The following is a 15830-nucleotide window of genomic DNA, read 5'->3' as shown; positions in this document are numbered from 1 at the left end:
CCACGACGTCAACCTCTAGTCCTCCGTTGACGTCAACCCTAAACCCTAAACCCTAAACCCTAAACTCCGACCACCTCCGTTGCTGTTTTCGACGCTAGGGTTTGAACGGGTCAGCATTATTGCAGAAGAATTTCCCTGTGAGTGTTTCGCTCACCACGGCCACTGGTCGAGGTTAGTATAGTGATGAGTTTATTGATTAAGTTGTTGATGGTATAGTTGATCATTGTTGACATTGTTTAACGGTGTGATCATGCAGTAGTTGTTTCTGTTAGAGTACCATTAGTTGCTGGAAATAAAAGTTGTTTTTGATTCTTTGATACTGTTTCACATGGGTTACTGATAAGTGTTGTGGTGCATACATATACGAGGTTAACATGAAAAAGACACAATATGAAGTGATGAAGACATCGTATTGATGTATTAAGCTGATTATGAAATTTATCCAAATAAGAGAAGTTAGAGTAACATTTAGTATTGATGAAATTTTATCCAAATTTTATCTGATTAAGGGTAACGTTTATTATTCTGATATTGATAGTGCTATTCCAAATTTGTAAATTACAGATGACTGAGTGGGTTACCCCTGTGTTTCAACATGGGGGGAGCTTTGTCAAAGATAACAAGGGTGAACTTCTGTATCTTAATGGCAATGTAACAAGATATCCTCCAATGGATCTGGACTTAGTGAATTATTTTGACTTGAAGAAGTTGTTTGAAGAACTTGGCTACCATGAATTCAAGAAGATGTGTTGGTATGATCCAAGAGCTCATAGCATGGAAGCAGGCTTACACCCTATTTATGGAGATAAAGAAATTAGAGAGATGTGTGATGCAAAGAGGGAAGATAAAGAAACTGATGAGTTGTACTTGTTTTTTGACCACCCAATTATGGAAGATGTTGAATGGTCGGAAGAAGATGAGATGAATCTCAGTCAGGGAGATGATGGTAATAATAGCATGAATGAAGAACACACTGATGACGATAGAGAAGCTGAGGTCTTTTCTGATGATCCAATCTCTGATGGTAATAGCTATGATAGCTATGAAAGTGCTGAAGATGAGGCCTATAAACCCCCACCTCCAGGGTTTGAGAGTGATACCGATGATGATGAAGATGAATTGCTCATTAACTTAACCAAGAGAAAAGGTGACAAAGGAGATAAGAAGGCTGGCAAGAAAAAAATTGCAAAAAATGTAAGGAAGAATGCTGGTCCTAAAGTCACTGTTGGGCCTACCCACACATTCAGGCCCAATAACACAGCTGGGCCCAAGTACACTGCCAGGCCTACTTCTACTGCTAGACATGGTATAGGGGAGGTTGATAGTGAAATATTTAGTGATGAGTCTGATGGTCTAGGTTTTGAGTCAGAGGGGTTTGATACACCTCAATCATCTGATAATGAGGGAGATGATTTTGACTGGCCTCAATTCAATGAGGAGGCAGCCTTTGGTGAAGTTCAACTCCAGCTGAACATGGAGTTTACCACAATTGAACAATTCAAGAAAGCTCTAAAGGATTACACTATTGCTGAAGGGAGGAGGATTTTTTATGTTAAAAATGACAAGAAGAGAGTTAGGTGCAAGTGTGCAAATAGAGAGGAGAAGGCTATGAGTGCAAAGGCAAAGTTCAAGGCCAAGTGTAAGGAAAATAGGGGGGCCACTGTAACTGATAACTCTGGAGTAGATGAAGTGCAAGCTACTATTGATGTTAGTGAGGGATCAAGATCAAAACACACTAAAGATGTGAGTCAGCAAGCAGGGGCTATAAAAGGTGCACCAAAAATCAATGGGGCTGAAGGAAAGAGTAAGAGTGATAGCAACAAAACTGAATGTCCATGGCTGATTTATTGTGCCTGGAACAGTGCTAGGGGGTGCTACCAAGTTAAGACCTACAACCCCAAACACACTTGTGCAAGGAAATTCGGTTCTAACATGGCTGACCAGAACTGGGTTGCTGATAAACTAGAGAAAAGGCTATTGACCCAGCCTCACTTGACTCACGGAGAAGCCTTTGATCATATAAAGATAGACTTTAATGTCGTGTGCAGTGACAAGATGATTTATAGAGCATTAAGGGTTGCTAGAGAAAGGTATGTTGGGAATGAGAGGGCACAATATGGAAAATTGAGAGATTACCTCACAGAGATACATGAAAGTAACCCTGGTAGCACTGCATTATTGGAATTAATTCCAACAATTCCTGATTCACCACCATTGTTCAGCAAGTTGTATGTTTGCCTGGAGGCTTGTAAAAGGGGTTTTAAGGTTGGCTGCAGACCGCTTATTAGTTTGGATGGATGCCATTTGAAAGGATATTATGGGGGGCAACTGTTGTCAGCTGTCGGTCAGGATGCAAACAATCACTTCTATGTGATTGCTTATCCGGTGGTTGATAGTGAAACGAAGCAAAATTGGAAATGGTTTCTACAACTTCTGCAAGAGGACTTGGGTCAATGCACAGTGGAAGGCTGGAATTTTATCTCTGACCAACAGAAGGTAAGTCAAACTTAATTTCATTCATAATAATTTACTCAAAATTATCTACTAATCCTTAGATATACTTTGTTGGTGAATTGCTTTGTATAATGTTGGAATGCTTAGAATAAGTATCATATTCTGAACTTAGAATAAGTATCATACTCTTGAACTTACCAACTTTGTGATACGTGACTGACTGAGGAAGTTGTTAAGGTTTAGGGTGTCTGATAAATTGTTTAAATAAGAATATATTTGTCTGATAAATGACTTAGTCAGGGATCTATGTGTCTGGTAAATGTAATTGTTGGGGATCTACATGTCTGACTATTTGAAAGTTTGCATGCTATTAGATTCTGTATGTCTTTCATACACTACATGCACCTATCCTGCAGGGTTTGCTGCCTGCTTTGCAGGAGGTGATGCCAAATGCACACCACAGAAATTGTGTAAGACACATTTGGAAAAATTTTATAGGAAGGTTTAAGGACAAACAGTTGAAGAATATGGTTTGGGCATGTGCAAGGAGTACCACAGATGCTGAATTCCAGCATCACATGCAGCAGTTGAAGAGAATGAATGAGCGTGCATGGGCTTATCTTGCAAAATTTCAACCATCTTGCTGGACCAAAGCTCATTTCAGCCATTGGCCCAAGCTTGATAATGTGACAAACAACATGACTGAAGTTTGGAACGCCAAAATAAACCATTACAGGGGAAAGCCCATTCTTACCATGTTGAAAGAGATCCGTTGCTACTTGATGAGGAGAATGGCTAAGCATAAGAAGGTTCTAAGCACTTACACCGGAGTATTGGCACCAGTTCAGCAGAGGAAAATGGAAGATATTATGAAAGATACTAAGTTCTGGACAGCTCAGTGGACTGGTGACAACGATCGTAATGTATTCGAAGTCCAAAGACATTCAAAGAAAGTTGGTGTGCATCTTGGAAGGCACACTTGTAATTGCAACTTGTGGCAACTAACAGGTGATTAGGTCTATTATTCATTTTTTGTGAGTTGTGATTTTAACATGTAATCTTGAGCAGGAATTTCCTTTTTTGCTGATCTTATGTTACTGCCTGATAATGTTGAGCAGGAATTCCATGCGTTCATGGCTTGACAGCTATACAAAAGAGGTGTGATAGGCCAGAACCTTATGTGCACCCTTGGCTCAAAATAGATGTATTTCGAGCCACGTATGAACATGTAATCAGACCAGTCAACTCAGAGGAGTATTGGAAAAAGACTGGTCTCTTGGCTCCAGAGCCACCCACCATTAAGAGACCTCCTGGGCGCCCAACGAAGAAAAAGAGAAAACCTGATCCTGTTGAGGATTCACCAGATGCAACAAAGGGAAGAAGGACATTCATGGTCACTTGCCAAAAATGTGGTCAGACTGGTCACAATGCAAAGACATGCAAGGGACCACCAAGGCCTAAACCACCCCAAAGGTTAAGAAAAATGGACAGCCAACAGCAACGAAAAATACTTCATTTGCTCTACCATCTCAAGATGAAGTCCAAGTCTCCCAAACAGCACCCCAACCACTGCCATAGGTATAATCTCAGTTGAATTTGTTGTGATCATATTGTTGTCATGCTGCCTGCATTCATGTGATCTTCAATGTGATAGTGACTGATTGGCTTAATACTTAAAGATCTATTTGCCTAATAAATTATCTATTTGGGGATCTATATATCAGAAAAATTATTTACTTGGGGATCAAAATGTCTAACGATTTGTTTATTTTGTGTTCTATTAGGAGCAGATAACCAACAATTCAAGCCATGTTGCACCTCTATCAACATTTAGGCCTCCAAGACCTAAACAACCAATTAGGAGGCCACATTCTACTCCAGCACCTACCCCACCTTCTGCTCCAGCATCTTCTCCAAGACTAACCATCTCCGCAGCACCACAGAGGCCTACCCAGTCAGCATCACCTGAAACACTTGCTGTTACAAGTTCTGGCACAGCTTCAAGAATCTTCAAGTTCATGCCAACACCTGGACTAAGGCTTCCAAAATAGATTTGGGCCTACTGTGTCAACATACTTTTATGAGTTTAATACAACTTTGTCATATTTTGTTATGTTATTAGTACATCTTATTGAGACAACGTGGTCTGTCTATGTTTGGTTATTATGTTGATAGTGCATAGCACTGCACCTTTTTTTTGTGGAAGATCTTAGTATTCCTTGCAAAAACTTAAAGACTAGCTACCTTTTTGTGTTAAACTTTGGTTATATGGAATGCAAGTATGGTACTTGGATTTAAGTATGTCTGATTTGATTCCATTTTTAATGTAACTTTTCTTTATCCAGAAAATACTCATCATTCATTTACTCATCGTTCATTGCTTGTCCTAGCACTTACAAATTAGAGTTGCATAAACAAAAGCTAACACTGTAATTACTTGTTACACTATATAATATAAGATAAAATATTCCTTAAACTAACTAAATCCTACCTACAAGAAGACAGACCATAAATCCTAGTATGAAAAAGAACACAGGACAGCAGCACCCGAACCATCGTCTATTCTCAACGGCATTCTTATTCTTCTTCTCAAATGCATCAAGCAATTCTTTCAGCTTTTTCACCTTCTCCGCCAGAGCATCATCATCCTCTCCACCATGACCATCACATTGAAATATCCTATCAAACCACACAAAGAAATCACAGTGGGGAGTTTTCTCCTGCTCATAAAAATAGAAGGGTTTAGAGTACAACATCATCAGAAATCATGTTTTACATACAAAAAAAGTTTAAAATCATCAATACATTACCTTGTAAAAAGGACAGCCAAAGAAAGGTCTCTTCGGATTTTTCTCCGTTCCAGACTCTACAACTATGGCATAGGCTCCACAATGACATCTTGGAGTTTCTCCTTTAGCGACTCTGAACCTACCGCGGTGGGCAAAAGCACTGCTAACACTTCCGTCACCACTACCTTTAACTCGCCGTCGATATGAACTTCCACAACTATCTCCGGCAGCCATTGTTAACACTATAGCCTTTGTTAATTAGGGTTTCGGCAAGAGGAAGAAGAAGATTTTGATTTCACACGTCGTTTCATGGCTATCTGTAATTTTTCATTGTCGTTTTTGTACAATCCACCCCAGGGACCACGTTGTCTGCTTTCCCACGTGTCTCTTATCATCTGTGTCACCAACTCATTGTGACACGTTGGATTTCGCCGTTAGACTTTAACAGACCAATTTAACAGAAGGATCAATTGGTCTGACGCCAAAAAATGTTGAGGACCAACGAAGTGATTAATTTTTGTTAAGGACTAAAATGTCCACTTTAAAATTCCTTAGGGACCAATTTGAGTAAATACTCAAAAAAAAATTTTAACTCTTCCTCTCTCTATGCGAGATTCTTTCATTTTATTTTATTTTTAAATTATATTTATTCTTTTTGTTGTTGGCGAAAAAGTTTGATTCCACTATATCCGAGTATATCACTTTCTAATTTTATGTGGAAGCATAATTCTAAAAAAAAAAATTATATCAAAATTTATTGGCCTTCTTTTCTCTTTTTTTTTTTTATTCAGCAATTGGTTTATCATTTCAATCAAACTTTTATAATTAATTTATTTCTCTCACAACATGTGAATATTTAATTATTATGTATGTGAATTAACAATTAATAATAGTGATTGCCAAAGAATTGTGGTCAGAGATGATATTGTCTAAAAATAACATTGAAAATATATTTGTTTATTAATTTTTTTAGATTAAAATTTAAAATATTTATTTTTAAAATTTTAGAACTGATTAAGTAATTACTCTAAATAATATACATGACCGTAAGTTCTATGTTATTATTTTTATAAGGAATTAATAAAATAGAATAATTAATAATAAAATAGCTTTTAGTCCCATTAAAATCTCAAATTGTTGTTTTCACATTATTCTTAAGAAATTTTTTACTAAAATTCATAGTAATTAATTTCACTTCGACTTGATCGATTCGGTTGAAAATTCGGTCATTCAATCATTTAACTGGGTCGAATTACTCGTTGAATTGCTTAAACATTGGATTTTGATAAAAATCGATTTAATTTGGATGGGCTTCAGTAAAGTCGGTGATTCGGCCGGTTTATATAACTCAAACCGGATCATGTTTATTAAAAAAAAACTTTTTCTTGTTCTCATCACTCTCTCACCTCTCTCACGATTGGTGTCGCTGCGACCTCTCTCGTCTCCGGTATTCAAACTCTGTCGTGCTCTGCACCGTCTCAAGCTCAGTTGTGTCTTCCTGCGTTCGCTTCGCCGAAAGCAGAAATAGATGGAACCAATATCTGTTCCCTCGAATAGTAGTTGTTGTCGTCTTCTTATTTCAACTGTGTGTTCAGTTGGTTAGCTTCCTACACCGTCTTGTGCTGTCAGTTAGTTTCTAGCCAAGTGAGTTTCAGCTTCCTTTAGTCCTGTTATTTCTTTTTTAATTTTATTGCTGTAAATTATCAGCACACCTTAAATTTACTGTTGAAAGTTAAATTTGTTACCGAAATAATAATTTAGTTAATTTTTTTTTTGCTGTAAATCATATTTGGAGAATTAGAGGTAAAATTTTTGTTGTTGAAAATTATCATAATTGAATTTGTTGTTAAAAATAATCAATAAACTAATTTTATTACTGTTTATTGCTAAATATCTCATTAAGCAATTTTTGTTGTTGCTTATTATCATCACTAAACCTTGAATTTGTTGCGGTAAATAATCACTTGCCTATAATGAAACTATTTTGCATTGTATGATAGATAGTGTCTAGCATTTTTTGAGTTTTGAACGGCAACACCTCATTAACTAATCTTTCATTGCAAATTGGTTTTAGGATGGGATCAAGGATCGTAGCCAAATTCTCTTTCTTGTTAACATTTGGAGTATATGGTTGAATTGGAATAACCATATTTTCAATGTTTATACTTTATAATGGTTGAATCGCAATAATCATATTTTTAATTGGTTTAGACGTTTACAATGGAGTTTTTCTTTCCTACAGAGTTCTTGAATAAATTATATTGTTTGTTTATTGGTGAGGTTTGAAAGTGTTTGAAAATAAATTTTGTAAAAGTTAATTGCGATGAAAGTGTCTTTAAACATGATGGGAAAGCCAATTTTAATTTTAATTTTATATTTTTATATATATTTTTTAATTATAGCCAAGTTAACCAGAAGAATAAGTGATTTATCGATTAAATTAGTGACCTACGATCATTGTTTAAAAAATTGAACCGGATTTTTTGGTTCAACCGAATTAACCAGAAACCGATCATTTAGCTGATTTGGTTGAAGTACAAAATTGTTTTACAAAAAATTAATGTTCCGAAAACCGTGCTCAAAACGGTGCCGTTGGTTAGTGGAACCCAAACCAGTAACCAAAACCAATATTCTAAAAATCAGACCGAACCGATTGATCGGACCGGATTAACTGCGAACCGGCAGCATTAACGGTCCGGTCAGGCATATAAAACCACTAATCAGAAAACCGGCAAAAAACCGTTGAACCGGTCGGTCAGACCGAACCAGAACTCGGCCGGTTTACACAAAAGAAGGTGAGCTCCTTGGTTTCTTTCTCCCGTTCTCCCTTTCTTTCTTTCAGTCAGAGAAATCACACAAACGCAACCACAAAACCCTAGCACTGTAAGCCTACACCACCGCCACAAGGAGTGGCATACTGCCGCCGTCCGTGGCACTCAAAGTTCGCCATCCGTCATCTAGCTTCCCGCGTGCTCCAAGTCTTCAACCGCTGTTCGCTGTCACCGATCGCGGTTGCTTCCTCGAGCTCGGCGTCCGTTGTCTTTGTCTGCTCAGCCGCGCTTCCGTCGCCGTTTGTTTGCCGTTCACGGCAGCGTCTTCGTCCGCGTTCGCTCGGCGTTCACCGTTCGCGTTCACTCGCTGTTCACCGTTCGAGTTCGCGTTCATCTGGAAGCCACGTTGCTCTGCTTCAAACTCTGCGACCAACCCGCGCCTCCACTCAGCCGTCGAACTGCTCTCTGTTGTCCCCGCCGTGAGTTTCCTAAACTCGCCACCAAACAATACACTCACACAACACCAATACTCTTCTTCAAACTCTGCAACTTCTGATTTCTATTACAATAAGTAATTATTTGATTTGGTAGTGGTTTGGATTTTTTCATAGACTAAATTAAAGTTACAATAGTTATGTTCTCTTCTCTATCACATTGAAATTAAGCATTGAATTCTCTTATTTCGTTTTAATTTTACCGCACTCACCGTGTTTGATGAAATGCTTTAACCATATTTCTGGTTGGTTTTATAATTTCTAGCTTTTAGAAACTTACTAAGTTGATTGCATGTGAAATTAGAATAATTGGATCATAGTAATTAGGAAATTTTAGCTGTACAAATAGCATCTTTGCAGAAAACATATTAGCATGATGATTCCACTTGCATTAGTGTTCTTCTGGTAAATTTTTTAACTGTTATTGTAAACTTGTTAATTTGCTAATTGTTCTTGTGTTCTTCTGTTACTTCTAATTTTTTTTTGTTTTGTTGTGATTTTCTGTTCTTGAATTTGTTAAGTTGATAATTTGGTAAATTGTTGGGCTGCTGTTGTTTTAATTTGTCAAATTGTTAGGTTGCTGCGACTTAATTTGTTGGATTTTCTATTTAGGTCTTGTTCTTGTTTATTTGCTAAATTGTTGTTGTGTATTTATTGTTTATTTGCTGGATATTGGTGATCATTGTCTTTGAGATTATTTACTATGCAGGTTTAGTGTCATCACTGTTTTGGAATGTTTTATAATGTACTCATGTTTGTTGCTGTTTTGTAATTGCTGGTTGCAGGTTTAGTGTGATTATTGGTTAATGTTTTGTAATGTTTGGTGCTGAATGCTGATTGTTGAGTTCAGATATGGTTGTTTATTTTGACTTAGGTAAAGGGACTTATGGTCATTTTTTCCTGCCTTATACCGATTCAGATGATTATTTTCAGAGGATGAGCACTTATTTATGTATCTTGAGAAACTGTCTTTCTGTGTGTTGAGCATTTGGTGAAGCCTGTATTGTACCTATTCAAAGCTTAGTTTTACCAAATGGTCTTCAAAACAACTCATCCAAAATGCTACTGCACAAATCCAAGTCTATTGTCTCTAAAAGCCTGTATGCACCTTCATTTGGTGAAGCCTTTCTAGCACTAGTCCACTACCAATTTTGTTATTAATAATGTTATCAAATTTATTTATCCTGAGTACTATGTTTATTTTTTAGTTGGATTTATGATAATTCATTTGATATTCTTCCTATTCTTGTGAGATATTTCTTTTAACATTTTGTGTACTGATGAGGAATTGTACTTGCTTGGTATCATGCTTTCATCTCGCAATTTTGCATTTAATATAAAAAAAGGAAAATCCTAAGAGAGTAATTCACCACTCCATTAGAAAAACTTCATACTACCTTATACCGTCAACTTAATACTTGCATATTTATAATTTATTTATTATTCTATTTTAAAACGATTTTTCTGGTTGAACCACCGGTTGGACCAATAAACTAGTAAACCAGTAACTAAAACGGTTTGATGACCGGTCCGGTTCTCAGAACCTTGCATAAACCCTCCACATTCTCTTTCTGTCTCTCACAAGCACTATACCACGGAACCCTAGCCCTCTCTCTCTCTCTCTCTCTCCGGAACCCTAGCACCCCCAGCCAACAGCAGCAGCAGCCAGCGCCCAGTTCCTAGCGCCGCCGTCGCCGACGAACTCTTCTCTTAAGCCAGCGTCCAGCCCCGGTGTCGCCGATCCTCTTTTCCTAGATCCCTTCTCCTCGCGTCGCTAGGTCTTCTTGGAGCTGCTGTTGGCGTTGCCGCCTCTGTCCTCATCGTCGTCGGCCACCCTGAACTTGTGTCTCTGTCCTCGTCGTCGAGCCCTCTCTCTCGCGCACGCATCAAGCCTCTGTCTTCGATCCCCTCTCTGTCCGAGCTCACTTTCCTCCCTCCCTCGCCGTCACTTCTCTTCCTCCCTCGCAGCCGTAAGCAAAGCTACTTCAATTTATGCTTTCTTATTTTGTTATTTTACTGATTCTGAGTTGCTGAAATCTGATTGAGTTGCTGATTTTTTTTTTGTTCATTTTTGAGTTGCTGAGATCTGAAATCTGTTGGTTGATAATGTTTTGTTAAATTTTCGAAAATAATTGTTATTCTGAGTTCTGAGTTTCCCTCATATGCAAGCCATAGAAGCGAATTGTATATCTGTATCTATCTGTAGCAAGAAAGTAGGCTAGGCTTTACCCGTGGGCAAGCTAGCTAGCAGAAAGTGAGTGAAGCTGCTTTGGTCTATTCTGGGTGCACAATTATTATTGTAATATCCTTTTTGCTGATTTTCTGAAATAATTTTGTGTTTTGAGTTGGGATTTTTGATTGTTGCTGATGTGATTCTGAATTTAGTTTGGATGTTGAGTTTGGACTCTTTGCTTAATTTTCTGTTTTTGGATTCTTTGGCTTTTGATAGCTTTGGATGCCGAGAAATTTTTGGATTTTGAGTTTTTGTTGAATACTTGATTAGTATTGAGAATATAAATGTAATCGAACAAGATTTGGTTTAAGAAAGAGTGAAAGAAGAGCATGTAAACTCTTGATTTAGTTAGTTATTCTGTTTCAGGTCAATAGCTTTCATATATATAGTGCAGACATTATATTTGGAAGTGTTGAAAATAATACGATCAATGTGTATTGATTCTCAATAATTATGTTCTCAATTTTAAGTTTTTGAATACATTTCTTTGTTTCTTATATCACAAGAATTCTTCTCTTGGAGTGTTTATCTTGATTGTCAAATAATTGAGCTTGATTAGAGTTTAGAAGTTAATTAAAATTTTTTTATTATGAATTCTAAAAGATAAAATATGAACAAATTACTGTGAAATGTAAATTTTTAAACTTTATTGGTTTAGAAAATATTAAATTTGAATATTTAAAATTGTATATTGAATTTTTAATGATTTCATTGTATATTTAATTAAACCGGTTCAATCATGGTTTGATTCCGGTTAGACTATTGAACCGTTGAACCAGTCACTTCACCGGTCAATGACCGGTTCGGTTCTTGCAACCTTGCCTACAACCGAGTTGATTACCGGTTCGGTTTTGATAACTATGTTGGAATTTACATTTTTATTCTACAACTTTGAAAAAATGCAAAATAGCCCTAACTCATTGGTAGTAATAGTACGCAACACTGAAGAACCCTCTTCTTCTTCGTCTTAGCGGTGAAAAATCACTGGATTCCATTGTTGTTCACTCTTAACTGAATATTTTTTTCTTAGAATAATGAGATATCGGTACGCCATGGTGTGTTCATCGAACCAGAATAGGAGCATGGAAGCGCACTTCCTCCTAAAGAGGCAGGGCTTCGACGTCTCTTCTTACGGCACAGGTGCGCACGTTAAGCTTCCTGGTCCCTCCCTCAGAGAACCCAACGTCTACGATTTCGGTACCCCTTACAAGCAAATGTTCGATGACCTTCGCAGAAAAGACCCTGAACTGTATCCTTCTTCTACTTCTTCAGTGAGTCAATTTTCGTTTTCTCTGCATTTTCTTCTACCCTCTTGATTTCTTTGGCTGAACATGAAAATTCGAATTTCTGGGGTTTCTTTGACTGGAAAAAAGTTCGAATTTTTAAGCTGAATGAATGCAATTTTTTTTTTTTTTTGCTTGAGTCTTTGAATGGTGTTTTGCATTGAACGGTTTTATCCTTCACTTTTTTCTCTTCAATTTTGTTTGTGTATTATGATTTGTTTATGTAAATGTATCCCTTTTGCTATGCTGGCCAAAAATGAAAATCAAAGATCATGAGTTGCTTCAAATGGGTAAAGAATAAAAAATGAAAAAAAAAATCGAAATTTTAGCTAAGAAGAATGCAGTTTTGCTCCAATGTTTGGTGGGGTCATATCAAGCAATTGTCTTCTTTTCCATGGAAATCTTGTTTCAAATCTATGATTTGTTTATTTGTGTCTTTTGGCATATAGATGTAGAACCGAGAATTTAATTGGAGTGCATGGTGATTCCTTAGCAAATGGCTTCATTGAATTGAATAAGATGCAGAGGTGATTCCTTAGCAAATGGCTTCATTGAATTGAATAAGATGCAGAGTTGATTAAATGGGTTACCCATTGAATACTATTCATATATGATATATGTTTCTGCTGGTGGATTTGAATGTTTGCATTTGTGTTAGTGTTTACCTTTGAAGTTGAGTCCCTGTTCATTGTTTCATATGGTATGGGTGTATGGCAAACCTTAACAAGAGCACAGCTACAGACGAAATGGAATATTGCCGATGCTTAAAAGAAACTCAACAGTCAAAACAGCACCTCAACGATGGCAAGACAATGCTGCTGATGGCTCCTTTGATGTGGTATTTACATTTGAGGAAAAAGTTTTTGATATGGTTATTGAAGGTTGTCATTCTTGCTGATTTGTTTCAATCTTTTTGCTGTTTCTGATTGTTGAGTTTGAACCTGGTGTCTTGGATAAATGAATTCAAAAAACAAGCTTTTTTCTTCTGTTTCTTAGTATATTGTAGATAGAACATACTGAATAGCATGCTTGTGTTTTAAGCTGAGATGTCTGCCATTGGCATTATAATGCAGTTTCGAAGAGAGGATTATCAGCCATGGTTTTAGCAATATATTTGCAATATAAAAGAATTAGGCAATATATTTGTGAATAAAATGTCTCCTAACTGTGTGTTATTAGCAGCAGAGTTGCAATGCCAGTGGAGTTCACTAATTTTCTGTGTTTCTCTGCTTTTTCTTTATCATTTGTGTTACTGGGGTAAGAATGGCGTCAAAATTTTCATGGATGAAAAATATTTTCCTCACGAACTTTATTGGCGCTTTGAGGGAATTAGAGTGGTCCACTCTTGTTTTGTCTACATAGCTCTCAGATATATTTGCAATTGGTTGCAGACTTGCAGAAACTATGATTTTATTTAAATCTATTCATAGAATCATAGGCCTTCTTGGATATTTTTGTTCCAATCTATGATCTATCTTCTAGTCATGTACAATTCAGAAAGCTGTTATAGCCATATGTGGAATGAAGAACATGTTGGGTGACTTGGGTCTAATGACTCTTCAATCTTAAATCAATGTTTGACAATGGTCTAACTTGAAAAAAAGTGCAGATCTTCACAATAGAAATCACATTCACATGAAAAGTGTGCTGGTAATCAACTTGGAGGTGAAAGATAACCATGAGGAAGCAGCCATAGGAGCAAGGCTTACTTTAGATCTATGTCAAGAGGTTTGTTTCGAACTCAAACGCAATGCATTTTTATCTTTGCATTCATGTTATTTAACATGGTATGTCAAGTGTGGATTTCCACCATTGACAAACAAAGTGACCCCTCATAGTTCTCGCAAGAGTATCTAGTCGATGCTAAAAATGGTCAAAGGAATTTTTCAACTTAGATGCTTATCTTAATCGTATGTCTCCATTTTGTAACTGGCTCAAGATAGAAACAGAATTTTTTTTGTATTTTGTACGTGTTTTTCCGACACTTGCCAAACATTAGCCCCAAGAGACCAACAAAATGGCATGACTAAAATCAATGTGCCATTTTAGAATTTTGAATAAACATCCAAATTGATCCTCAGGAAATTTCAGATAGGACACTTTGGTTCCTAACTAATTATTATCCAAAAGTTCTCAAGAATTATTCCCATCGGACAATTTGGTCCCCCCATTGTTTTAAAGGTGACTAATTTGTCTTGTGATATTTTTTAGGACCTAATCATATTGTAATAAAATATGTTAGAACTTATTTCTTCAACATACATCTTTATAAATTTGATTGAGAGCGACGGAGGGACCAATCTGTCGGACATAAGTAATTATGGAGGACTTCTAAAGAACAAAAATGTCAGGGACCAGTGTCAGATGTAAAATTCTTTGGGGACTAATTTGGATGGTTAGTCTAGAATTTTATATTATGATTTGTGTTTCGTAGTTAATGATGTGTATATGCATTGTGTGCATAGATTGAAGCTACTGATTCATGGGAAGAGACCATTGATGACATTGTTGGTGGTTTTGAAAAACAACACCGGCGGAAGTTGTTGTATGGCATCTCCTTCTACTAATAGAGTATCCAAAATGTTGAGCAGTATTTTCAATTTTGTATGGATTAGTCTTCCATAACTTAGAGCCACTTAATGTAAAATTTGATGTAGATTTCATTTTTAATGAAATTCAATGTATCCTATATGGTTTAGATGTGTCATGATGGTATTCATTAGGAATCAAGTTTCAAGGGGTGGCTAGTCGCTGACTTTGGTCTAAAGACAACAATTTCCTGTGAGAAAAGTATTTGGAAATGCATTTATAGTTGGTTCCTAATTTTTTTTAGCATACATGATTACAATTAAATTTCATGGCTTAATTTGTATCTTCTTTTTTTGGGTGATATGTATCTATTTTTTTTAGCATACATACACTACATGAGTTCACTTTTTGGGTTCATTTTTCCTTCCATGGACTTGAACCCGAGTGTGGTTGTTAAGGAGGCATATGATATGCCACTCAACCAAGCCTCCAACCACGCATACATGAATTTGTTAAACTTGTAATTTTTAAAGGTAAAATTTCAGTTTTTGTCCGTCTAACTCTTACCCAATGCAAAGAAGAGTATACAAGATATTTTAAATATTGAAAATACAAGATATCTAAGATTTCTAACAACATTGATTCCGCATAATACATTTTAATTTTTTAAAATTATTTTTACACTAGCAGAATCAAATAAATAAAAAAATTGTCACTTATGAATATTTCAATATACTTTGGATTAAATAATGTATTTTAAAAAATGTATTAGTTGTATTCTTTTAAAAAAAAAACATATTCATCAAATCAGTGAATAAATTATTTTTTTAACTTTCAAAAGATTTAATTTTTTAACAAGATAATCCTCTAAAAATTTGTTTATATTAAATAGATAAGTTACCTAGAAAACTCATATGAAACAAGTTTAGCAAATTATCTAATAGGAAAATAAGAGCAACTTACTTAAATAAATTGATTGAACTCCAAATTTATTAGATTATAATTTAACTCGTTATAGAATAGCACAAATTATGTGAAAAAACGAACAGCATTTGTAATAGATTATATATACAGAGAATTTTTTTTTATCAAAAGATAGATACTTTTATTAGATGAAATAAATGGTCCACATTGAACAACAATCAAAAGGGGAAAATGAAAAGTTCTAACTAAAACAACATGGAATACTCAAGTAGAAGAGAAACGAGTATATGGGTTTCCAAGAGCTCTTTGTATGAAGATTATCTGTAACAATTATGCATAGAATGAAAATTTAA

At 36.0% G+C, this 15830-nt stretch overlaps 1 protein-coding gene across 1 annotated transcript; it reads left to right on the top strand.

Moving 5' to 3' along the window:
• The first annotated feature begins 8071 nt into the window (after window positions 1-8071).
• Window positions 8072-14840, top strand: LOC107490594 (uncharacterized). Its single transcript, XM_021143241.2, has 5 exons — window positions 8072-8493; window positions 11772-11990; window positions 12760-12905; window positions 13634-13752; window positions 14490-14840. The coding sequence occupies exons 2-5, from the start codon at window positions 11776-11778 to the stop codon at window positions 14589-14591; spliced, it is 582 nt and encodes a 193-aa protein (XP_020998900.1). The 5' UTR covers window positions 8072-8493; window positions 11772-11775; the 3' UTR covers window positions 14592-14840.
• The last annotated feature ends 990 nt before the right edge of the window (window positions 14841-15830 follow it).

The sequence above is a fragment of the Arachis duranensis genome, chromosome 5 (genome assembly GCF_000817695.3).
Source record: "Arachis duranensis cultivar V14167 chromosome 5, aradu.V14167.gnm2.J7QH, whole genome shotgun sequence".
Lineage (NCBI taxonomy): Eukaryota > Viridiplantae > Streptophyta > Magnoliopsida > Fabales > Fabaceae > Arachis > Arachis duranensis.
This window is presented reverse-complemented; position numbering and strand designations above follow the sequence as displayed.

Coding starts and splice junctions, on each gene's coding strand:
- LOC107490594 (XM_021143241.2), top strand. CDS start 11,776: ATGAGATATCGGTACGCCATGGTGTGTTCATCGAACCAGAATAGGAGC. Junction 11,991..12,759: donor CGCAGAAAAGACCCTGAACT/GTATCCTTCTTC, acceptor ACAAGAGCACAG/CTACAGACGAAATGGAATAT. Junction 12,906..13,633: donor TTTTGATATGGTTATTGAAG/GTTGTCATTCTT, acceptor AAAAAAGTGCAG/ATCTTCACAATAGAAATCAC.